Source organism: Sphaerodactylus townsendi, linkage group LG04 (genome assembly GCF_021028975.2).
Source record: "Sphaerodactylus townsendi isolate TG3544 linkage group LG04, MPM_Stown_v2.3, whole genome shotgun sequence".
Taxonomy (NCBI): domain Eukaryota; kingdom Metazoa; phylum Chordata; class Lepidosauria; order Squamata; family Sphaerodactylidae; genus Sphaerodactylus; species Sphaerodactylus townsendi.
The window spans coordinates 151,035,706-151,060,282 of record NC_059428.1 but is presented as its reverse complement, the minus strand read 5'-3'; the positions used below and the strand labels follow the sequence as shown (position 1 = coordinate 151,060,282).

The 24,577-nt window shown below is 46.3% G+C and overlaps 1 protein-coding gene across 2 annotated transcripts in view; it reads right to left on the bottom strand.

Annotated features, from left to right (window-relative positions):
* The window catches only part of TTYH3 (tweety family member 3), a 74,313-nt gene that overhangs the window by 20,478 nt on the left and 29,258 nt on the right, over positions 1–24,577 (bottom strand). For both annotated transcript variants that reach the window (XM_048492518.1, XM_048492519.1), the window contains exons 3-10: positions 22,403–22,514; positions 21,374–21,594; positions 18,446–18,541; positions 15,043–15,115; positions 14,538–14,613; positions 3,271–3,326; positions 755–847; positions 538–630 (exon numbers count right to left, since the gene is read on the bottom strand). In XM_048492518.1, coding sequence (XP_048348475.1) covers positions 538–630; positions 755–847; positions 3,271–3,326; positions 14,538–14,613; positions 15,043–15,115; positions 18,446–18,541; positions 21,374–21,594; positions 22,403–22,514 — 820 coding nt within the window. The remainder of the gene's footprint in view (positions 1–537; positions 631–754; positions 848–3,270; positions 3,327–14,537; positions 14,614–15,042; positions 15,116–18,445; positions 18,542–21,373; positions 21,595–22,402; positions 22,515–24,577) is intronic.

Below are 24,577 nucleotides of genomic sequence, written 5' to 3'. Positions count from 1 at the left end.
AGACCCCGTTCCCATTCCTCAAAAAGTGAGAGCTGTAGTTTCAGGCAAAGTCTCCTGGCACCAGATATCACAACCCTTCCACAATCACAACAATGAAGCCATCAGTGCTTCAACACATCCGTGTCTAACAACAAGAACATGATCCTTGAAAGCCTGCACTCCAAAAATCTTGTCTATCTCTAAGGAACGATTGGATTCAAATATAGTTGTATTGTCGAAGGCTTTCATGGCCGGACTCAACTGGTTCTGGTAGGTTTTCCGGGCTGTGTGGCCGTGGTCTTGTGGATCTTGTTCCTAATGTTTCACCTGCATCTGTGGCTGGCATTTTCAGAGGTGTGTCACAGAGGGAACAGTGTGTAACAGACTTCCCTCTGTGATACACCTCTGAAGATGCCCGTGATACACCTCTACAGATGCCTCTACAGATGGTGAAAACATTAGGAACAATGATGCCGCCACAAGCACTTCACCGCCAATCTATTGCAGCCCTCGGAAAACCCACCACAACCAGTTGTTCAGTGTATCTGTGGGACTCACCAGATGCAGGCTCCGACAGTCCACCAGGGCAGTCAAATGCTGCAGGTTGATTTCTGTGGAGTTCAGAACTTCTTGCACCCGGTTAAGATATTCCTGCAAGCAAGACGTTGGGACAGGAGTTGAGAACACCACTGTTGCTACTGGGTTTGCAAAGGCCAGTTGGCAGAAAGGAAAGGAGCAGGATTCTAAATAGATATGTATGCTCATTCAGATTTACCTTGGAAGCAGGGTACTCCCGGATGGCCGACTTCATCAGTTCTTGTACATCATCTTGCATTTCCACCAGGGCTTTGTGGCTTCCTGACAGTTTCTGCTCAAAACATAAAATGTGGTCTCTCAGTCCTCAGCAATTACTGAGCTGCATGTGGCAAAGTGACCTGAATTATTAAGAAACTGTCTGTCCCAGCTCAAGCTAGCAGTTATGTGTGCCCTGTTCCATTCTGAATAGTGGGTCCTTGTGCTGCTTTCTGGGTTTAGGAGGATATACAGGTCAATCCGTTTGGAAAAAAAAGTCTGGCAAAAATGAGTCTGGTCCTCTAAAAAAGAACAAATCAAAATGGCAAATGGCAAAAAGGTACAAAAGTTTCTAAAATGCCCTAATCTGTAGATTTATCACAACTGGTTTCAAATCTTCTGACCTTTCCCCCATACATGCCTTTGTTCTAAAAATCTTAGCCTGAGCACCATTCATCCTCCTTCAAGATTCTGTATTTCCTAAACCCATAGAATTAGGGTGTGGGCAGAAGAAGCATTCAATGAAAGAAACCTCAACCAAATTGTAGACCTTTGCCTGGTAAGTAAGATATCTTCCTTCCTTTCTAAACAAACTTATATCTTGTGAGTAATGACACATATCTTGGAAGGTGTATTTGAATGGGCTGTAATTCAATTTCAGAAGATAAAGTTTTAGTTATTGATTTTTAAAAAATTGTGTATTGTTTCAGGCTATATTCAGAGCCAACTTGAGTGCAAGGAGAGGCAGGATGTACACATTCAGATAAATAAATAAACCAATCTGTGCTGTGGTTTGCCAAAGCAACATTTCAATTGTAGCAGCACCACTGCAGATAATAACCACCACAACAATAGCACTAAACAGCCAAAGGTCTTTTAATGAAGGCAGGGCAGAAATGGTATATGCTTGAAAAGCCATTAAGAGAGATAACACTTGTTTTTCTTTTGCTGCATCTGTCCTTAGCTCCAGCCAAGAGCTACTTATCTGGCTGTTGGTGAACAGCACTCCTTTTTAGTGTGGGAGAACTTTCTGTTGAAGGCCTGAAATGTCACCTGTGAACCCTGCTTTGGGAAAGAACTACACAGAATGGTAATGGACTGGAGTTTTCCAGCACACGTTCCCGTCAAATGCATACAAAACAGGGAAGGGCGGTGACTGCAGTCAGCAATTAACAACTTACTGGCGATCCATGTCCCAAAAGAGATCCGGCTGGCCTCAAGCAAGGCCAGGGGATTCTCCGCTCTGGCCCCAGATTGGTGGAATGCTCCGTCAGATGAGACTTGGGCCCTGCGGGGCTTGATGCGGTTCCCCAGGGCCTGCAACAGGAGCTGTTCGGCTAAGCTAACAGTTGAGGCAGCAATGATATGACCAACTATTTCCACCTACTTTTGGCCTCCCCTCTCCCCTATTTTCTCTCTCCCTGCTGTTACTCTGGGATTTTAGTCACTGCTTTAGAGTTAGGAGTTACTAGTTTTAAATTTTTAGACTGATTAATTTGTTGTATTTTCATATGATGGAAACTGCTTTGAGCCTGTAGGGGGAAGGGCAGCATCCATGCCCTACGGAGAGAGGCTTAGGGAGCTGGGGATGTTTAGTCTGGAGAAGAGAAGGTTAAGGGGGGACATGACAGCTATGTTTAAATATTTGAAGGGATGCCATGTCGAAGAGGAAGCAAGCTTGTTTTCTGCTGCCTCAGAAAGTAGGACATGGAGTAATGGATTCAAGGTGCAGGATAAGAGATTCCACCTAAACATTAGGAAGAACTTTTTGACTGGCAGGGTTGTTCGGCAGTGGAATTCACTGCCACGGAGAGTGGCGGAGTCTTCTTCTTGGGAGGTTTTTAAGCAGAGGCTGGAGGAGCATATGCCGGGAGTGCTTTGATTGTGCGTTCCTGCATTGCAGGAGGTTGGACTTGATGGCCCTTGCGGTCTCTTCCATGATTCTACGAGGCATACAACTATGATGATGATGATAGAAAAGAGATGGACAAGAAGTCTCCCTAGCAACTCTGCCTCCTGTTTTCCTCCTTGGAGCCTCTCCTTCCAGCCTAGTGCTCACCTGTTCCAGTCTCTGATTCGAACTGGCCTCCCTTTCTGAAATGTTGGCGGCTGGCTGTGTCTGAAAGCACAGGTCTCCCCCTATCCTGCAACTTGGCTCTCTTTAAATGGATTCTACACCTTTCTTAATTATCAGCCCCCCCTCCCCCCCACCGTTTCTTCCCATCTCAGATCCTGATCAATCTTGCTTAATGTTTGTCTTAAAAGAAGATGAGGTCATGGGCTAAGACGGTACGGCTGCACACTATGGAAGAGAACAGCACTCTAATTTCTCTGCCCATCCCTCTCATTAAAGCCGGCACCCTTTCTTTATTAGAAGATTAAACACACAAATGCTACAAATACCCTTCATGGCTAGAAGAAGCCAGTGTTATGACTTGCTGCGAAGACTTCCAGTCTTGCTGAAGGATAGCTTAATAAAAGGGAGGTGACCTCACTCACCTGCTGGAAGGGGTTCGGGGAGCCAGCGCTGCAGGCCAGGTAATAGTTCAGAATATCTGCAGACAGGAAAAACAAAAAGAGAGGTCTTGATCAAAGGTTTGCACCTGGTTCTGGTTAACCGTTTTATTCCTGTAATACCTGAAGGTCTCCCGTTACAAGAATGTGCAAAATACCAATGTACTATAAAACATGGTGGTGGAAAATATAAAGTCATAGCTGACTTAGGACAACCCCATAGATTTTCAAGGCAAAAGACATTCAGATGTGGTTTCTCTGGGTATAGACCCTGGACTTCTTTGGCTGTCTCCCACCAAAATACTACCAAGGGCCAACCCTGCTTAGCTGCCAAGATCTGCCAAGATCAGGCTAACCTACGCAGGAGAAAACTGTGGGGGAGAGAGGAAAAACCTTCTGATGTTTTTCACTGTTGCACTTACCTGTATCTGGTGCTCATTACATGGTCCTCTGTGCAGCCACACAAGGGAACTGCGCATGTGTAAGTGAACCTCAGAAAAGCCCAGAGCTCATTAGAGTTCAAAATGCTCTTCTCTCTTTCTAACAGTGACCCAGGAGGTTGTGGGGAAACTGCAAGGAGGAAGGGGCAGATTCAATTCCCTCCCTCTTACTGTGAAAATTCCTAGGTAGAAGTGCTAGGAGTCCTCACAGGGGGGTACGAAGAAGGGCTGTACACAAACAAACACTGGATGAATACCAGACACAGATAAGAGCTGCTTTGCTTTCGTTGTTGTGGTGATCTTTGTGTAGCTTCACATAGGGGATAAGCTCATTTACCAAGTGGATGGTAGCCACGGGATGTCAGGTGAATAAACAGTGTAGTCCATAGGTGTCAAATTCAGGCCCTCCAGGTGTTCATGGACTACGATTCCCATCAGCCCATGCCAGCAGGGCCAATTGGCCATGCTACCAGGGGCTGCTGGAATGGTAGTCCATGAACATCTGGAGGGCCTGAGTTTGACACCTATGATGTAATCTATTTCACCTACTTTCTGTTTCTTCTGGGCTCTGATCTTGCCTGGCGCTTTTGTTCATTACTAACAAAGCTTGTTTTATGCCCAAGAAGCGATCAGTAAGATGAAGAAAGAAAATTGGTATTACTATATCCTCAAATTTGCTTGACTGCTTTAAGAATTCTGTGCTAGGAGTTCAGACCAGTTTGTCATTCTATAATTTCAAAGAAGACTGGGCGTGTGTCAATGAATGTTAATGCATTAACCTGACAGGCAAAGGTAATTGCAATTTAAAATGATGTTTTTGCTGTAAGCAACTGGGAGAGCACAGAGCTGGAGGCTCCAAAAGGTTCAGCGTTAATCTAGCTAGGACTAGGGTACGCTTCACTGAGAGACCGGAGCATGAAAGGTGGCTACATTCATTAAGCCTTCAAGGAAATTTCTTCATCCTTTCTTTACCTTTCAGAGACTCATGGGAAAGCAGCAATTGACGTCAGGTGGGCTTTAATAGATGTGGTAGCTAGACTACTGTTCTTAAAATACTAATAGTATTAAAAATATTGCTACGTCTATAAGAGTGTGGCTGAACACCTGTCAACCAACAGCAGACTTTCACTTGGAGGGATATGATTTTGTGGCAGAAGCATCCATTCTTCCATTGTAACTCTTTGTATTGTAACTCTTTGTATGGCAAAGGAGCAGCAGTGGCGTGGTGGTTAAGAGCAGGTGTACTCTAATCTGGAGGAACCGGGTTTGATTCCCCGCTCTGCCGCTTGAGTTGTGGAGGCTTCTCTGGGGAATTCAGATTAGCCTGTGCACTCCCACACACGCCAGCTGGGTGACCTTGGGCTAGTCACAGTTCTTCTGAACTCTCTCAGCCCCACATACCTCACAGGGTGTTTGTCGTGGGGGGGTGGAAGGGAAAGGATATTTTAAGCCCCTTTGAGTCTCCTTACAGGAGAGAAAGGGGAGATATAAATCCAAAAGACTCTTCAAAAAATCCTTCTCTCAAATGGCAGATGTTAAGCAGGAAGCTCTTGCTTTAGGTGTAAACTGATGGCATCCTGGCAGTTAGCAAAATCAGGTTCTCATCCAGGCAAAAATGGCTGAGAGATCACTTTTCTTTCATATCCTAAATTGGAGTGTGTGTGTGCGTGCATGCATGCGCAACAGAGGCTTTTGGGGTTACCTAAAGCAAAAGAAAATAACTGGCCAAATTGGGATCTGTCTTGGCTTTTTTTTTGTTTGTGGCTTTCCAATGTCATTCTTTAATTCATTCATTCCTTTTTAAAACACTAACACCCTTCAGAGTCTGCATCTGGTGGTAACAAAGAGAAGACTGAGGGAAAGGGCGTGGGTACCCGTGGGGAAAAACACTGAAGAAGATGGAAAATGCTGGGTACTGGAACCATGCGTGGTTTGCTGGCACCTGCGTGGTGCCCATGTGGGAAATGCACAGATATCATGCCAATGAATCTCAAAATGCTAAACAATGCGACTCTTTAATATTGATGTCAATTCCTCCACACCCTGTGACGTATGCCTTATTTAATACATTTAAAAAGAAAAAAATGAGTTCCATTATGAAGTAACTCCATAGTTCACTGATCACATACTATTCTGGAGAGACTATACCAGATTTTCCTACCAGTAAGAGCCGGCCTACATCTATAGGCCCATTTTGAGTTATGCGTGAGCCATGGGGAACTGGGCATGTCTGTGAATGAATTTTAAAATTTTACATTTATTTACAATATTTATGCATTCATTTTTCTCCCAAGCATGTGGTGAAGAAGGAGGAGGAGGAGTTTGGGTTTATATCCCCCCTTTCTCTCCCGTAAGGAGATCCAAAGGGGCTTACAATCTCCTTTTCCTTCCTTCGGATCCATGCTGGGTAACAATGCAAAAACCATTTTATAAAACAAATATTAGAATTAAGATATAATAACATTATTTTAAAAGCACCTTTGCCGCCCACTTACAGGCATTTGCCTCCTCTGCCATAGCTCAGATGGTCCCCAAAGCTTTCTCAGGAGTCCCTACATCTATTTCAGGAGTTCGTTCCAGAGGGACGGGGTGGCTACCCAACAGATTCATATGAGAACTGTTACCAAATGTTCCTTGGACAAAGATCACAGATGGTGAAAGTCTGCTGAAAAGAATGTGTTTTAAAAACATTTTGGATTTCTGTCTTGAGAACTGGCAGTGGTATTGTGGTTAAGAACTAGGCGCAGTCTAATCTGCAGGAGCCAAGTCTCCTACAGGAGAGAAAGGGGGGATATAAATCCAACTCTTCCTCTTCCTCTTCCTCTTCCTCTTCCTCTTCTCCTCCTCCTCCTCCTCCTCCTCCTCCTCTGTTAGTATCTTTCCAAATCTCTCTTCAGAGTAGATATTTACAGTTTAGGCATCTGGGGTTGGGAATTAGACTAGCTTATACAGAGGCAAACAGCTCTTTTGATTTCCAAGTGCACCACAATGGGGGGAAAGCCACCATCAGGGAGCAGGGCGCTGAGCTAAACAGACCAGGCTTCCTTGTTTCACTGCACGTCCAGCAAATATTTCATGAGCTTTTGTTTCCAGCAGCCGGCACGCACCGGGCAGGCCGGATGGCGCAACGGAGCCCGCTTGCTTCTGCATGCGAGCAAGGGAACCCGATGGCTGCTATTTATAATTCATCGCAGCCTGCTTTGGGGTTGCTTCCGGCAGCTGCTCCCTCTCATCCCCCGAATCGCTCTCTCGCACGCTGGGATGACTTATGTCTGCAGCATAGCCGGACCATTAAACAGTAATCACTAAAAACGGGGTGAGTGGCAGGTGCGTGCTTGTATTGCCAAATGGGCTTTGACAGAGATGGGTTGTCCTTTGTAGGAACTGGCCTCCAATAGGAGCCTACATGTCAACATCTCCAATGGACTCTGCTTCAGGCACCCCAGCATTCAAGGACAGGCAGATAGAGGAGAAGTAGGAGTTTGGATTTATATCCCCCCTTTCTCTCCTTTAAGGAGACGCAAAGGGGCGTACAATCTCCTTTCCCTTCCTCTCCCCACAACAGACACCCTGTCAGGTGGGTGGGGCTGAGAGAGCTCCAAAGAACTGTGACTAGCCCAGGGTCATCCAGCTGGTGTGTGTTGGAGAGCACAAGCTAATCTGGTTCCCCAGATAAGTCTCCACAGCTCAAGTAGCGGAGGGGGGAATCAAACCCGAATCTCCGGATTAGAGTGCACCTGCTCTTAACCACTACACCACGCTGGATAGAAAGGGGTCTAACACAGATAGTCTTCTTCCTGAGGGCAACCCCTCCTCCAAATTCTACCGGAGCATCTGGAGCAGCACTAATTCTAACCTCAGTACCATCAAAGGTTGAGCCTTAACCTATATAATAAAGATATCATCTGAACCCACAGTCTCATTATTGAACAGTCTGGGGGCATGACTGGGTACACCATTCTGGATCACTATGAATATCCAATAAGAGGTATGGGAATTGGGTAAAAGCGTCCAGCCTCCCAGTGGAACTTGCATTATCCCTATGAGTCACAAGACCCATGATTGGCCCTGCAGTTTCTGCCACCTATAATGTCAACAAGTGGGACTTGGATGGGGACTAGAAACAGAGCCCCCTCCTGCTGAAATCCGCAGCATTTGAAAAGAGACTGGTCTGAGCCACCTGAAAACATCACCCTGCACGACATCACCCATTCCGGTTCCAAAAAAGATGGGGTTCCCATGAGGAAGAATGAAAACTAAAGGCACTCACGAGCGTCTCCTGCTTCATCAGCCAAATGGACTGTTCCTTGACTGGCTTTAGAAGAGCCAGGAAAAATCAATAATTCAGGGCAACCACTAAATGCACTCAGCAGCTAGGCTGCGTGTGCCTCGCAATTGCCTGTGGGCTAGGGGGAGGAAGAGGAAATGCCACACTGACAAGGCCAGATTTAGATGAAGGGAGGCCCTAGGCTAGCCCGTTTGGGAGGCCCCTCCCTAATCCCCCACCCTCATGACTAGAGAAAGACGGGGTCCACTACAGTGAAATCGTAGAAGGACAAAATCAATACAGAAATCAATGTTAATGTCGAGTTATCGGCTTAACACCATATTATTCTGAAATGGAGTGCCAGGAAAATTATTTTTCAGAGACTACAGTGCACTATGACAACATGTGTAAGAAAGGCCTGTGAGAGTGTCAAAGATATTATACACTTTGGCTGGAGGTCCCCTAGATTTTGAGGCGCTAGGCTTCGGCCTGCCAAGCATATAGGGGAATCTGGCACTACACACTGACGGCTCTGGGAATTGAAATCCCATCTGCGGGGCATGCCTAGCAAAGGGGGACAAGGGCGGTATGTACTATCCCACTATGCCTTAATCCACACCTGAGGGGAAGTCTCCCACTCACTCCCACACAACAGAATTCAGTCTACAGAGCTCATCCACATTCAAGAGAGCCAGCATGGTGTAGTGGTTGAGAGTAGGTGCGCTCTAATCTGGAGAACCGGGTTTGATGCCCTGCTCTGCCACTTGAGCTGTGGAGGCTTATCTGGGGACCTAGATTAGCTTGTGCACTCCAACACACGCCAGCTGGGTGACCTTGGGCTAGCCACAGTTCTTTGGAGCTTTCTCAATCCCACCTGCCTCGAAGGGTGTTTGTTGTGAGTGGGAAAGGGAAAGGAGTTTGTAAGCCCCTTTGAGTCTCCTTACAGGAGAGAAAGGAGGGATATAAATCCAACTCTTCTTCTTCAACCGACAGTGATAGCAGGTAGCTACTGAGCTCTGCAACATTACTGGACTCAAGGACAAGCAAGAGCCCTCCATTATTTCCTCTCATTGCCCCCCACTTTCACCCATCATAGAAAGAACCGACCTTCCAGTCCAGGTCTCAGAGTTACATTTCCACCCAGTTATCTGGACAGGAATTCGATTGGGGTTAATCATTCTTCACTAAATCATTCAGTAATAAAACATAATCAGTGCACGCACACACACACCCCACAATGCAAAACAAAACAAAAACGTGAGGCCAGGCAAACGGCCCCCTGCCTTGAAAACAAACATCTTGGCTGTGTTTGGGCTTCTCTGAGCAGCGTGAAACGATTATCCCATCAGTGGTGGGTTCTGTTTGGCTTTATCTCAGTTAATGAATTCTGGATGAGCCGGGCATATAAATAACCAAGCGCTCTCATCATGCCAAAGGTTTTAATTTCCCTCCTCTGCTCCATCATTTTTGTCCTCCACCACAGCGTGCACGAAAATGAAAAACGGAAGATGCTCATCTCGAAATTGACACTTAGTCAGTTGATCTGATGTGCCATTTGTTCCGCTGAAGGTACAAAAAAATGCCAACACAACTGTGCATGTGCCACACGTCCTCCAGTCACTTCTGACTTATCGTGACCCCGTGAATTCATGACCTCCTGTCTTGCGAACTGAAGGCTATGGCTCCCTTTGGTTTTATACCATCTCTCACTCCTCTTTCCCAAGTGTGTGTAAATTACCCATCTTTTTCATCGCGCTTGAGACTTTCTCTGGGTGTGGCTCCGCCTCCTATGTCAACCATTTTGTGATTGCGCCCTCTACCTTGTGTCAGAATTCCAAAGAAGAATAAGAATTTGGATTTATACCTCTCCTTTCTCTCCTGTAAGGAGACTCAAAGGGGCTTACAATTCTCCTTTCCTTTCCCTCCACCAACGAATACCCTGTGAGGTGGGTGGGGCTGAGAGAGCACCAAAGAACTTTGGCTAGCCCAAGGTCACCCAGCTGGCATGTGTTGGAGTGCACAAGTTAATCTGGTTCCCCAGATAAGCCTCCACAGCTCAAGTGGCAGAGCGGGGGATCAAACCCGGTTCTCCAGATTAGAGTGCACCTGCTCTTAACCACTACACCATCTTGTCTCTAAGGTGCCCACAGGTTCTAAAACCTGGAGCATCCTACCATAATGCTGTAAAATCATATTCCAGGAAGGGGAGAGAATAACTCATTACCAAGAAACGTTGCCTTGCGTGTACCTGTCAATCACCCCCAGAGATACAGGCCTGCGAAACTGTTGACAAGATCAGGAAGAACCTCTTCAAGGCTCTATTAGCAGCCCACACAGCTCTCTCCGGCATACTCAAGGACCACCCTTTCCCTCTCCTCCCCACACTACTATGGAAACAGTTTTGTCACATGAGCTATTCCCCACTGAGTTACATATCCAATCCCTCTTGCTGTCTAGATTAGGCAAAGGAAGCCCAGAGGGAGAGTATGTTCCTCGGGCAAGGTGCTCAATTACCCCTTTGTCACAGATGTGTCAAGAACCTCAGCCGCTAAACCTAATAAATTAGCAAGAAGGCTTCTGAGGGTGAGACACAACAGGCAGCTCAGTTTATATAAAGACCCTGAGGCAGGAAACCTCGATTTCAGCCCCTGATCGAGTGGGCCAAGGAACATTTGATAAACTTTACAGATGAGGAAGGGAAGGGTGAAGGGTTTTTTCCTGCTTTGCACATCTGTATTTAAAGAGAAGAAGAAGAGTTGGATTTATATTCCCCCTTTCTCTCCTGCAAGGAGATTCAAAGGGGCTTATAAACTCCTGTCCCTTCCCCCCTCACAACAAACACCCTGTGAGGTGGGTGGGGCTGACAGAGCTCCAAAGAACTGTGACCAGCCCAAAGTCACCCAGCTGGCATGTGTTGGAGTGCACAAGCTAATCTGGTTCCCCAGGTAAGCCTCCACAGCTCAGGTAGCAAAGTAGGCAATCAAACCCAGTTCCTCCAGACTAGAGTACACCTGCTCTTAAGCACTAAGCCACTGCTGCAAAGAAAGGACAAAGAAATGAGGGCTAGTGTTATCAGCCATTTAAAACGAATCCAGGGTTAAATTAAATTCATTTTAATCAGGGACGTCACTCAGGAAATAAGTGCTGAACGGTGTAGGTACATTTTACCATTCAGCTGTGTGCAACAGATGTGCTTCGAAACAGAAAAACATATCTTTGTGAACTGTGGGGAGCACGGGGCGCTGGATGTACTATGGATTTTCTTCTTCACTTGGATACTTCAGGCATCTGGAGCATGACGGGAAATTCTTTCCGTTGGATTTGCAGGTAGGGCTCAAAATTCTAACTTCCTGCACATTCCAGGGAGCAGGAATTCCCACTCAGTTTGAGACTCTCCAACGCGGGGGTGGGGTGGGGATGAGGGGGGACGACAACACACACACACAACCTCAACTCCTGCATATGAGAAAACTGCTGGAAGGCAAACGTCCCCCAGGCAAAGAAAGAAGGGATGACAAAAAAGGCTATGTACATATGATTAAAAACAACTTACAAACTCCTTTCCCTTCCCCCCCCCCCCCCCCCCCCACCACCTCAACAGACTGAGAGTGTTCTCAGAGATCTGTGACTGGCCAAAGGTCACCCAGCAGGGCCATGTGGAGGAGCAGGGAAACAAATCCAGGTCATTAGATAAGAGTCCACCACTCACGTGGAGGAGTGAGGAATCAAACCCGGTTCTCCAGATCAGAGTCCACCTGCTCTTAACCATTACGCCATGCAGACCCATATGGTTACAGGCATAAACTATAGTAGATGAAAATAGGTGATATTCTACTTTCTTTCTGAAACGCAAACTCTGCGCAACAAGACTTAGGTTTATGCTTTACCTACATGATCCACATACTGTACCACTGTTTGCTACAATTGTATTCCATTTTTTAAAAAATCCTGACCAGTTTTCTGTAACATTCAAAAACCGATCGTTTGGTACAGAATAGTCACTGTAAAACAGAAAGCGACTGTGCTAAGGAGGTCATATCTACGTTTCAGAGCTAGACCGTCATTTGCAAGCCTGGGTGGAAACATTTAATTTTTCTCTATCTTATTGTTCCAGTCCATTTAACTGCCAACTTTCAGACAATGCCGGAGCGTGCATGCGTGCCTGTTTCTAAGTCAGAGAAGCTAGAATTTCGATTTATGGAGCAAAAATGATTCTTGGATTCCCAGGACTATGAAAAGCCAGCCTCAGTCTGCAGAAACATAAATCACGGTTCTCCCTGCATGAATGGGCTTCTATTCGTTATCTTGTCTTCCTGCCAACCCCACTTTGATCTACCACGTGAGGTCACTGGCACAGCTAATTTTCACCCACTGCGGCCTGTTCTTTGTGCATAATAACTCCCTGCTCCTGGGTGGGTCGTGATGGACTCTGGTCAAGGAAACAGAGGTCCTACAATGTCTCTTCCCCCCCTTCGCACCGCCCCAAATTCTCATTTCCTGAAACAAGAATCTTTGCCCTAAGCAACTTCCCTCCTTTCCCCCATCTCAATCTTTCTGCTACACAGGTTTCCCTGCACCTCCGCGAGCCTCTCTTGCATCCCACAACTTCTGCAAATCACCAGTCAAGAGAACAAAATTCAAAGGACTCTTCGGAGGTAAGTTATACCCCCTAAGAAGAAGAAGAGTCGGATTTATAACCCCCCTTTCTCTCCTGCAAGGAGACTCAAAGGGGCTTACAATCTTTCCCTTTCCCCTCCACCTACAAATACCCTGTGAGGTGGGTGAGGCTGAGAGAGCTCGGAAGAACTGTGACTAGCCCAAGGTCACCCAGCTGGCATGTGTTGGGTGCACAAGCTAATCTAGTTCACCAGATAAGCCTCCACAGCTCAAGTGGCAGAGCGGGGAATCAAACCCAGTTCTCCAGATTAGAGTGCACCTGCTCTTAACCATGACATCACTCTAGCTCTAAGCACGACTGAACTCAGCCAACCTAGAAGGATGTAAAACTCTGCTCCAGATAGAAATACAAAAGTACTATGCTAATTTTTAATAGAGTGTGATAAGAAAGCATAATCAAACTTGCGCTGCCCCAAAAAGCTCAAAATGACTCAACTGAGGCTGTTGTACTTTGGTCATGTAAGGAGGAGACAGAGAGTCACTGGAAAATACAAGAATGCTAGGAAAGGTTGAAGGCAGAAGGAAAACAGGAAGACCCAACGTAAGAGGTGGATGGACTCTACAAAGGAAGCCACGACCCTCGGTTTTCAAGACCCTAATGATCAGATGTTTTGGAATGTGCTGATTCATAGGGTCGCCATTAGCCCGAAGCAACTGGATGGCACAATACAAATAAATAATATATATAAAGAAAAGATAACACAGTTGAGTGTACAAAGTGCAGCAGGTTAACAACTGAGCGCTCTTCCCCACCCCTTGTAGATGTCTCATATATTTCTCTGTGCTGTTTGCTCCCCAACGGGGACTCAAAGAAGCTTACGACGTTCTCCTTCCCTCCGTTTTATCCTCACAATGACTCTGCGAGGTAGGTTAGGGTCCCAGATTAGGATCCTAACCCGCCTCACAGATAACTGGTCACCCAGAAAGCTTCCGTGGAAGTGGGAATCTGAACCCAGATCTCCTGGATTCTCGCTTAGCACACTAACCACTACACCACACCGGCTCTCACAGGCTCATGCTTGCAAAGAACAACTTCACACTGTGCAGCCAACGAAGAGGAGGAAACCAGATTTTCTTCGTAACGGTGCCTGTAGGGGAAGGTCTTCTGTTCCTCTCCTCAGTTTTTCCCACCCCCATTTCTGCTCCTCCTCTCTGCCTCCTCCCCCAGTTGTCAGAATTCAAATTCTTACCAAATGTCTTGGGGCAAGAAGGAGGAGATAAACATATGACGTGCACTGTATAAATATACACGATTTAATGATTTTGGTTTTCCTTGGGAGAGGAATTCAGTAACTTGGACCCTTGACAGAGCACACACAATCCAATACTTTTGCCTTTTCAGAGAGTTCGCCCACTGCCATATCAATGGGAAGGGCTGCTGTATACAAGCACAGCCACAAAAAAAGACGATCCATCTACCACTACAAAAATCCTTTGTTTTGAAGAAGCTCTCCCTGTACCAATAAAAACAAGGGGGGGAGGGGGTTCCTTCAGTTTATTTTAAGCCAGGGATTCCCAATGAGGTCCCGTAGATGCCTGCTGACCCCTTTTTGGTGGGGCTTTCACCCAGCAAGGTTCTGATTGATTATTGCACATTTGATTGGGCAGATTTTTTAAAATGTTGCTTTGGAAGCAGCTGCCATCACACCAAAGGTAAGTTGAGTGGCTCCACCTCCTGTAGCAGCCATTTTGATGCTTCATTCCCCCCACCTCCATGCCATGTCAGAATTCCAAATGTGCCCGCAGGTTCAAAAGGTTGGGGACCCCGTTCTATGCCTTCATTTCCAGTATTTTTCTCCCTGCCACTTTGGGAGCATCAATGAGATCAAAGGTGCTCTTGCGTTTTACAGAGTCTCTTCTAAACTTACCAGTAGTGACAACTGCATGATCCTCCACCACCCTGGAGATGTAGGCATCAGGACTGACACAGAAGTCACTGGAACCCTACAGAAAAGAAGATAAGGAAGGAATGAAGGAGAAGAAGAGTTTGGATTTATATCCCCCCCTTTCTCTCTTGTAAGGAGACACAAAGGGGCTTACAATCTCCTCCCCCCTCACAACAAACACCCTGTGAGGTGGGTAGGGCTGAGAGAGCTCGGAAGAACTGTGACTAGCCCAAGGTCACCCAGCTGGTTCCCCAGATAAGCCTCCACAGCTCAAGTGGCAGAGCAGGGAATCAAACCCAGTTCTCCAGGTTAGAGCGCACCTGCTCTTAACCACTTCACCACGCTGGCTCTCAAGGGAAGAAATAGCAGCCAAGAAATGGTCATGGCATTCTTCACCTTGGGCCGTCTTGTGCTATTTGGGGATTGGGCAGTGTATCAAATCCAATAAATAATAATATTACTCTTCCCTAATTTCAGAGCCACTTACCACAGCCACAGCTAGCTCCAGACCCAGCGATCCCCAGCTTACGACAAGGGCAAGAACCCCTAGAAGGCACACCCTGCAAGACAGAGAAGGAACAAGGCACGGTTGGCAGACGGATCGGCTCCAGTTCTAATACCTTAATCTTCACCCAAAGTTGTAATTGGGAGTTCAAAGCAACATGCAAAAGCTGCCAATCGAACGGTCCTTCTGCAACTAGCAATTTTGGGGGAATGGTTGCAGTTGTCATTGGCTGCATTCGTGAGATCCTGATCAACACTGTAGAAAGACCTCTGTGCCGGAAACCTGAAACCGGGCTAGCTGTTAACAAAAACAGTCACTTGGCAAACGAAACTGAGCACCGCAATTCATTTTTTTCAGACCCCTTATTGTGGATGAACAAATAAACCTTGCTTGCTCACACAGATTTCACCAGGAAAAATGCTGGCTGCTCACATTCTTGACATAGGAGGAGAGGAATGAATGGGCATGAAGAATGGTGGTCCAGGGCCAGAGCCAACCTCTAGCCATGCTCTGAGAAGTGACAGGCTTTCATATGAAGGTAATTGCAACCTTAAAACACAGAACCTCTCTTACCCAGGGGCCAAGCAAGATACCTTCAGTGGGGCCTTCCATTCCAGAGCAAACACATTTCCTGACATGCAGCCTCAATTCTACCCTTTCCTTTCTTCACACTATCATGACTGCTGCCCAGAGGAAGAGGTGAATGGTGGGAACGAATTTTCCCGTAAGCTGCACTGTCTGGGGAATACAAACTACCAGGGGCCCTAATCATCCATTAAGCTAGGAAAGTCATATGATTTGTTTCCGTACAATGGTTGATTTGTGTATGGATGAGCTGAGGCTGGTCCAGAGGGAATCTTTGTTCGGGGACCCAAGATGGTAGTCAACAGGACTGCATCTTGGGCCATTCAATGAAACTGAATGTAAGATACTACACTTAGGCAGAAAAAAATGAAATGCACAGATATAGGATTTGGTGACGCCTGGCTTGACAACACTACATGCAAAAGGGATCTGGGAGTCTTAGTGGGCCACAAACTGAAATGAGTCAGAAGTGTGATGCGGCGGCCAAGAAAGCCAATGCAATTTTGGGTTGCATCAATGGCTCATTCCGCACATGCAGAATAATGCACTTTCAAACTACTTTCAGTGCTCTTTGAAGCTGTGCGGAATGGCAAGATCCACTTGCAAACAGTTGTGAAAGTGGTTTGAAAACGCATTATTTTGCGTGTGCGGAAGGGGCCAATAGGAGTATAGTGTTAAGATCGAAGGATGTAGTTGTATCTCTCTATTCTGCCGTGCTTAGACCTCATCTGAAATATTGTGTACAGTTCTGGGCACTGTAATTCAAGATGGTTGTTGACAAGCTGGAATGGGTCCAGAGGAGGGCAACCAAAATGGTGGCCCTTTCCCCACTTCCCTTAAGCCCCGCGCTACTCGAGGAGAGTAGCGCGGGGTCCCTTGGCACTCCCCACTGAGAGGGGCAGCGACAGCGCAGCCGCCCCGACGCTGCTGCTTTCGCGCCCCTCAGCGCGAGGCATTCCTGGCGCTCTTTCAAAGGGCGCCTTTTGATGACCCGGCGCAGAGCGCGGGGTCGTGGGGACGCCCGGGCGCGCGCCAGGGATGCCGCGCGCTGGGGATTGCACGCAGCAATCCTCGGAAAAGGGTAAGTGGGGAAAGGCCCTGCAAAAGGTCTGGAGTCCATGCCTCATGAAAAGAGACTTAGAGAGCTGGGGATGTTTACTTTGGTTAAGAGGTGATATGATAGCCATGTTTAGATATTTGAAGGGATGTCATGTTGGTGAGGAAGCAAGCTTGTTTTCCACAGCTCCAGAGACTAGGACCAGGAGTAACAGGTGCAAGACGAAGGAAAAGAGATTCTACCTAAACGCCAGGAAAAACTTCCTGACAGTCAGGGCTGTTCGACAGTGGAATGCACTACCTCGGAGTGTGGTGGAATCTCCTCCTTTGGAGGTTTTTAAACAGAGGCTGGATGGCCATCTGTTGACAGTGCTTTGATTGTGTGTTCCTGCATTGCAGGGAGTTGGACTTGATGGCCCTTGGGGTCTCTTCCAACTCTACGATTCTATGAAAATATCCCAGTTTCAAAATCCCTCCCGCACTCTTGCGTATTAATAAATTATTAGGAAGCTTAGCTGCATGGGTGAAGTTCAGCTGCCATGCTTGGCTATCTGTGTTGCTCTACCTTGTGCATATCTGTTTGCAAGCAAGTCTGCTCCCATGCCGAACAGGGCAGGAAACGCAGGGCTTCCCCCTTAAATGATAGAGGCAGGCAACCGCTGAACTGCATCAGCAAGCCTGGCAGATCCTTAAATGCCAAGTTCTAGCCCGAGTTTGCGATTTCTCAAGTCACAACAAAAACCACCACCTGCAATTACACAAAAGGTTTCAACTTGTCAAAACAAGGAATTTAATTAGGATAACCATTTGTGTCATCCAATTAGGTGGTGCACAATACGCTGCCTTTGCGAAACAGGAGCCGTACACCCAGTGGAGTTTCTACCAAGTAATGCTGATACTTTGTGGTCTGCCTTCACACACACCGCATTACAGGTTCACACTGGAACTTGTTGAGGTCTTTCTCAAGGAGTGTTTTGGTTGTGGGTTCCTGCATTGCAGGGGGTTGGACTTGATGGCCCTTGATGTCTCTTCCAACTCTACAATTCTCCACCAAAAGCAAAGAGCATGAGAAACTAGTAATTGACATCTTAAGGAAAAGCTGACCATTTCAGGGGGAAAAGGCAAGATCCAGCCCTTGCAGCATAAGAACATAAGAAAGAGCCTGCTGGATCAGACCAGTCCATCTAGTCCAGCACTCTGCTACTCACAGTGGCCCACCAGATGCCTTGGGGAGCTCCCATGCAGGATGTGAAAGCAATGGCCTTCTGCTGCTGCTGCTGCTCCCCCCAAGAACCTGGTCTGCTAAGGCATTAGCAATCTCAGATCAAGGAGGATCAAGATTGGTAGCTAGAGATAGACTTTTCCTCCATCAATCTGTCCAAGCCCCTTTTAAATCTATCCTGACATATTGCACTGAACTCAGGACATTCATTGGGGCCTGCAAAGTGCTTGCCAATCCCCTGTGTCAGTAAGTAGTCTTGTGACGGTAGCAGAAGCAGAAAGTTCGTCAAGTCCCATGTAGGCCTTGCTTGCTTGGCAGGTTTAGCAGAGTTCAGCCTGGTAGATCCTGCTGTGCAGTTCTGCCCTAGAGAGATTTTTGGAAAGTTGCAACCAGGCACCCCAGTGGAAAAACCAGTTCTCAGCAGCTCATAAAACAGTCTTCGATGGCACAGGCCTAAAGACTGAAACCAGCTCATTTCGTAAGCGCTCAAAACCAAGCGCTGTTCGCACCATCCAAACTTACCCTATCAGAATAGCCTTTGAGTTTCTAATCAGTCCAAACAGCACCAGCAAACAGATCAAGACATGGAACAGGAGCAAGCCCAGGTATCCCAGCCACCTAGCACCAAAAAAAATAAAAATAAAAATTCACAACACTGGTCAAAAGTGTCACAACAATGGTCAAAAAATCACAACAATGGTCAAAACAGAATGAGGACTAAATTAGCAGGTGCGGAGTGAAAAGGTATGGCCTTCAATGCTCAAGAGTGACCATTACCAAACCAACAAGCTGTAGGAACACTAAGCTACGCTAGGTTCTCGTATCTTCGGAACTGCATTTCTTCATTTTGCACGAAGATGACACTTTGGTCCTCTGACAGTAATCTATTGGAAGTCCCTGGCCTCAAGGACTTTAGGCTGGCCTCATCCAGAGCCAGGGCTGAGAAGTCCCTGGTCTCAGCCTGGTGGAATTCTCTGCCAGCTGACACCAGGGCCCTGCAGGGCCTTCAATAGTTCTTCAGGGCCTGCAAGGCAGAGATGTCCCACCAGGTCTTTGGTAGAGGTCATTCATGCATCCCTATGTTTTAATGCTGGTCTCCCAATAACCACCCATTAATTATTGATACCAACCCATCTTTTCTTCTAAAAAAAGTAATACCTTATTATATTTACACACAAACAATATTTAACAATACAGAGTACACAAATAGAATGTGTTGACAAACAATCCAGCCCTAATACCACCATTATTGTAACTTCATTAACATGGAAAGGAAACAGACCTAATGATGTAATGACTACTATCACCAATCAACTTCAACTTTCTGTTAATGAGAAAAAAGAAAAGCTCTTTTTCCAACAATCACATTTCACAACCAATAACAATGTGTGCATTATTATTGTAATCTTGCACTATATAATTTACCCATTCTTTCCAGACTAGTATGAATTAATTGCAAGGTTTACAGAGAACGTAACCTGCCAATCTTGCCAGTCTTACAAATTCCATGACTGTAGATTGTCGTTCTTGTATAGTTGGGAAATATGGTGCTTTCCAACTTTTGGCCCAGATCATTCTTGCCTCCACAGATAAACATCTGAATAAGTCTTCATGCCTTCTATCTTTAAGTTTGTCTAACATTCCAAATAGGTACACTTCTGGTTTCATTTTTATATTTTCTTTAAAAAACTTTAATATCTCTCTGAGAATTTGTTGCCAATACAATTTTGCTATTTTGCAAGTCCACCAATGGCGACTTAAAGTGCCTGTCTCCTCTCCACATTTCCAGCGCTTGTCCTATCCTTCTTTTGAGAGCCAGAATGGTGTAGTGGTTAAGAACAAGTGAATTCTAATCTGGAGAACCGCTCTGCCGAGCTGTGGAGACTTATCTGCTGAACTAGATTACCCTGTGCACTCCAACACATGCCAGCTGTGTGACCTTGGGCTAGTCCCAGTTCTTCAGAGCTCTCTCAGCCCCACCTATCTCACAGGGTGTTTGTTTGGGGGTGAGGGGAAGGGAAGGGAAAGGAGATTGCAAGCCCCTTTGAGTCTCCTTACAGGAGAGAAAGGGGGGATATAAATCCAAACTCTATTCCTTCTTCTTTTATGTTAGATAATTTACATGGGATCATATACCAAAAATAATACATTTTGTTGTAGTTTAATATAATAACTCTTTGTGAAGCTCAGATCTTTAGTCCATAACTTCTGTCAGATCTCTAATTTAATACTAAATCCGACATTCCTGGCCCAGCTTATCATATAATCTTTGAGAATCTCCCTTTCTGTGTCTAATGTGAAATCTCATCCATTTTTAAAATAAAATGTGAGTCATCCATACATAATTGACTCTCTAATGTGCTTATACCTACTTCAAATCTGAGAGTCTTCTTATCTCTATCAAAACCATCTTTAAACTATCTATACAGCCACCAATCACATCTTTCCTTTCATACACTTAGGTTCGCCTAAGTTCCTTTTCGTTCTCTTCCTCCTTTTCTTTTAGATGAGGCGGGCAAAACATCAGACAGGGAGATGTATTGCTGGTTTAAACTGATATGGCTGTTTTTTTGCCATCAGGAGTTCTATATAGGTCTTAAGTCATAGTGACGAATTTTTAAAAATCGTTTTCGTATTATCGTTTTCGTTTTATCGTTTTCATATTATCGTTTTAATCTCAGTAAGCCACCCTGAGTTCAACCTTGGTTGGAAATGGGCAGGATACCAATTTATTAAATAAATAAAAATAATAAGTTTGGGATGGGAGACCACCAAGGGATTCCAGGGGTCGCTATGCAGAGGCAGGCAATGTCTCTTGGCTTGCAAACCCTATAAGGTTACCATAAGTTACTTTTTCCATCCCCAGCAGGATTTTAAGAAATTAATGGCACTGAGCTGATGGTGAGGCTCACTGTTGTTCTAGCTTAAAACAAGTTCTCCTTTAATTAAGACAATTTACGTGGTGTAGTGGTTAAGAGCAGGTGCACTCTAATCAGGGGAACTGGGTTGGATTCCCCGCTCTGCCACTTGAGCTGAGGAGGTTTATCTGGGCAACCAGATTAGATTGTGAACTCCAACACATGCCAGCTGGGTGACCTTGGGCTAGTCACAGTTCTTCAGAGCTCACACGGTGTTTGTTGTGGGGGGGGGAGGAGGGAAAGGAGATTTTTAAGCCCCTTTGAGTCTCTTAACAGGAGAGAAAGGGGGGGGATATAAATCCAAACTCCTACTCCTCTTCTTCTTCTTCTTTCTGAGCTTCAAAGCTTGATACCTTTCTGGTTTGAGAGAGACAGAAAGGATCCCGGAGCCCTAAGCCAGAGGTGAGACTAAAGCTAAAGCCCTGTGACCTCTGAATGCAACTCAAACAATCACTATGACCCACCCACCCCCACAACTCCCCCTAGAAGAACGACATTAAAAAATATCCACAAAAAGATTCCCGCTACTTACCTGTACCAGTCATACAGATCGACCCGGACGGCCAACTCTTCCAGAGAGACGTCCTCGTTCTTCCAGAAAGGGATCTCGGTTGCCTGCCTCACTAGATCATCCAGCAGTCCTTGGAGCTTCTGGACAACGTGCAGGAAGTCCGTCTGCTTGGCAAACATCTCCTCGAGGACCACTAAGTTCGGTTCTGCCGTTTGGTTTAGGGCAACTGCTGTGTCGAGCACCTGAGGGGGAAAGAAAGAAAGGACCGATTCTTGACACATGAGCATAAAAACAAAGGCCAAAGGTTCCCCAGATAAGCCTCCATAGCTCAAGTGGCAGAGTGAGGAATGAAACCCGGTTCTCCAGATTAGAGTGCACCTGCTCTTAACCACTACACCACACTGGCTCTCAGGCAGCCAAGTGGGTCTACAGTAGAAAAGCAAGATTTGAGTCTAATAGCAGCTTTGAGACCCTCAAGATTTTCAGGGTATAAGCTTTTTAGAGTTAAAACTGCCTTTGTCAGATGGGTGGAAGAGAAGGATGGGATGCAAGGAGCCACATTCTTTCTTGGCATTTCTCACAACATTCAGACTCTTCCTGATGGGCATGGAAAGACCAATGTCAACTAAAGTCCAGTGGAAATACCCATTTCAGCTACAAAACAGCTATCGATTAGCCGGCTGTCAATTAGCCAACAAAAAGGGGCTCGGACTCTTAAGGCAGCTCCTTGTATCCACATTATCAAATGGCAAAGCTGTAAATTAACTGGGGGGTTTTACCCCCTACCCTTTTGAGCAGTGACGTTCTGAAACGTGTGTGTGCATGTGCAGCTGTCTGAACCGTGTATAATTGTGACAGAACGTGTCTTTATTTATCCCACCAAGTCCAAGCTTCTATTTTTAGGAAAAGGACGGAAGAGAGTAGCATCTCCCTCTGTTAAGGGGAAACCGTCCAAGCCTTGCTGGGAGGCAGGTGAGTAGACCCGCAGGTGAGTAGATTTCAGCTGCCTCCTTCACCATATGGACTCTTTGGGAGGCGGCTTCAACTCACCCGGTCTTGGACCCCAGAAACAGTGCGATTGGCATGCCGGAGGGAATACGTCACTCGATGAATGCCATCGCTGGTTTCCCCATTTCCATAGAAGCCGACAGCGATCCCGGCACTATAAGAAAAAGAAACCAAGTAAGGAAATAAATAAGATGTGATGGTGCATTTCAATCTGCTCCTGACTTGGGGAAAAAAACCAGCCTCCCATTCATTCGAGGGTCTCCGCTGAAAGGGAAGCCAGCAAACCCCGAGTTACAAAGGAAGGAAAACAAAACACACTGCTTTCCTCCAGCTCTGCAGCACGACATCCAGCACCACATCCACTGTCAGACCCGAAGGAAGCCTGGAGTGTCCCCCCTCATGACAGTATGTCACTGTGGGCGGCTTTCAAAGCTTCCCACCTTCAAGGAACACAGTTTGCCATAACTGGTTCCATAACTAGTCATAATTACATGATGCCCAGTCTCAGCCGACCTCTGAGAGACAGCATGGTGTGGTGGTGAAGAGCAGGTGGATTCTAATCTGGAGAATTTGGCTTGCTCCTATAAGGAGACTCAAGCTGGCATATAAGTTCCTTTCCCTTCCTCTCCCCACAACAGACACATCATGAGGTAGGTGGGGCTGAGAGAGTCCAGAGAGACTAGCCCAAGGTCACCCAGCAGGAACGTAGGAGTGTGGAAACACATCTGGTTCACCAAAAAAGCCTCCACAGCTCAAGTGGCAGAGTGGGGAATCCAACCTGGTTCTCCAGATCAGAGGGCACCTGATCTTAACCACTACACCACACAGGCTCTACACAGTACAGGAAATGTGGTTGGGCGACTGTAGAGTGGGTCACTGGATCACAAGGCCCTGGCATGTACAGGAAGAAGACAGAACTTGGTTTTCATCATGACCGTTTCGAAATCGGAAGTGCCATTCTTCCACAGACTGCATTCTCGCTTCTCCAAAAATCCCAGCCCAGACCTACTCGGGGCAGGAAGCACTATTCTTAGAACAGCAGAAACAGCAGTTTCCAGTCAGAGGAACTAAGGAAGAAGGATGACCCTGTGAGGAAACAGCTGCAGATGCTTTATACTTTCAAGAATGAGAGAGAGCCGGCACAGAGCCGGCACTTTCCTGAACCATACTTAAGATGTGAAAGCCACCACGAACACATGAGCTGTGCCAATGAGTCACTTTCTTTCAGATCCAGCCATCTACGCCTCTGCTTTTAAGTGCCTTTCGCCCACCTCAGCTACAAATAACAATCCATCTAAGACACCAACCAGCTTCTTCACTCAATAAACCATCCCAGGCTGGGGGAGAGAAGGAAATGGGGTGGTAGTCTTGGCATCAGCGTCTCTTCTAGCCCCTTAAGGCCAGAAGGAGAATGCCCAGCTCTTTGCCTGGGCAGCTCTTCTCCTGGGCAGGACTCCTTAACCCCAACAACTAAGCAGTGGCATAATGGTTAAAAGCAGGCAAACTTTAATCTGCAGAACTGGGTTTGATTCCCCACTCCTCCACCTAAGTGGTGGAGGCTTATTTGGTGAACCAGATGTGTTTCCGCACTCCTACATTCCTGCTGGGTGACCTTGGGCTAGTCACAGTTCCCTCGGAACTCTCTCAGCCTCACCTACCTCACAAGGAATGAGGAGAGAGGAAGGGAAAGGAGCTTGTAAGCCACCTTGAGTCTCCTTACACGAGAAAGGGTGGGTATAAACGTCTTCCTCTAAGTGAAGCCCTCATCTAGGGGTACCACAGTCATCTTCTAGCAGAGAGACAAGGAACTGTCAAGGAACTAGCTAAAGTCCTTACCCCTGACCCAAGAGGAAAACCCATCTATACAAGTCTCATATTAACAATGGTCTAAGACACCTTTAATTACAGGAATTTTACAAGCTGAACCCTTAAAAAAACCCTTAATGTTACTCCTGGGGATGAGTTAATTTGCCCATCTAATTACCACCTTATTCTTCAACGTTGGGGGAAGTGCTATTTCTGGGAGAGCTGCAAAAACCATCTTTCAACATCTGGTTGTATCTTACGTCTGCTAAAGGACTAGAATACTGGAGACTGTCCGAGCAGCCAAGAAAATGCAGAGAATGGGAACCCCTTTTCTGCCTCCTCCCCCAAGCCCACTTCTTCTTTCTCCTCCAATATTTCCCTGTAGATCTTGACAAGACAAAACATACACCT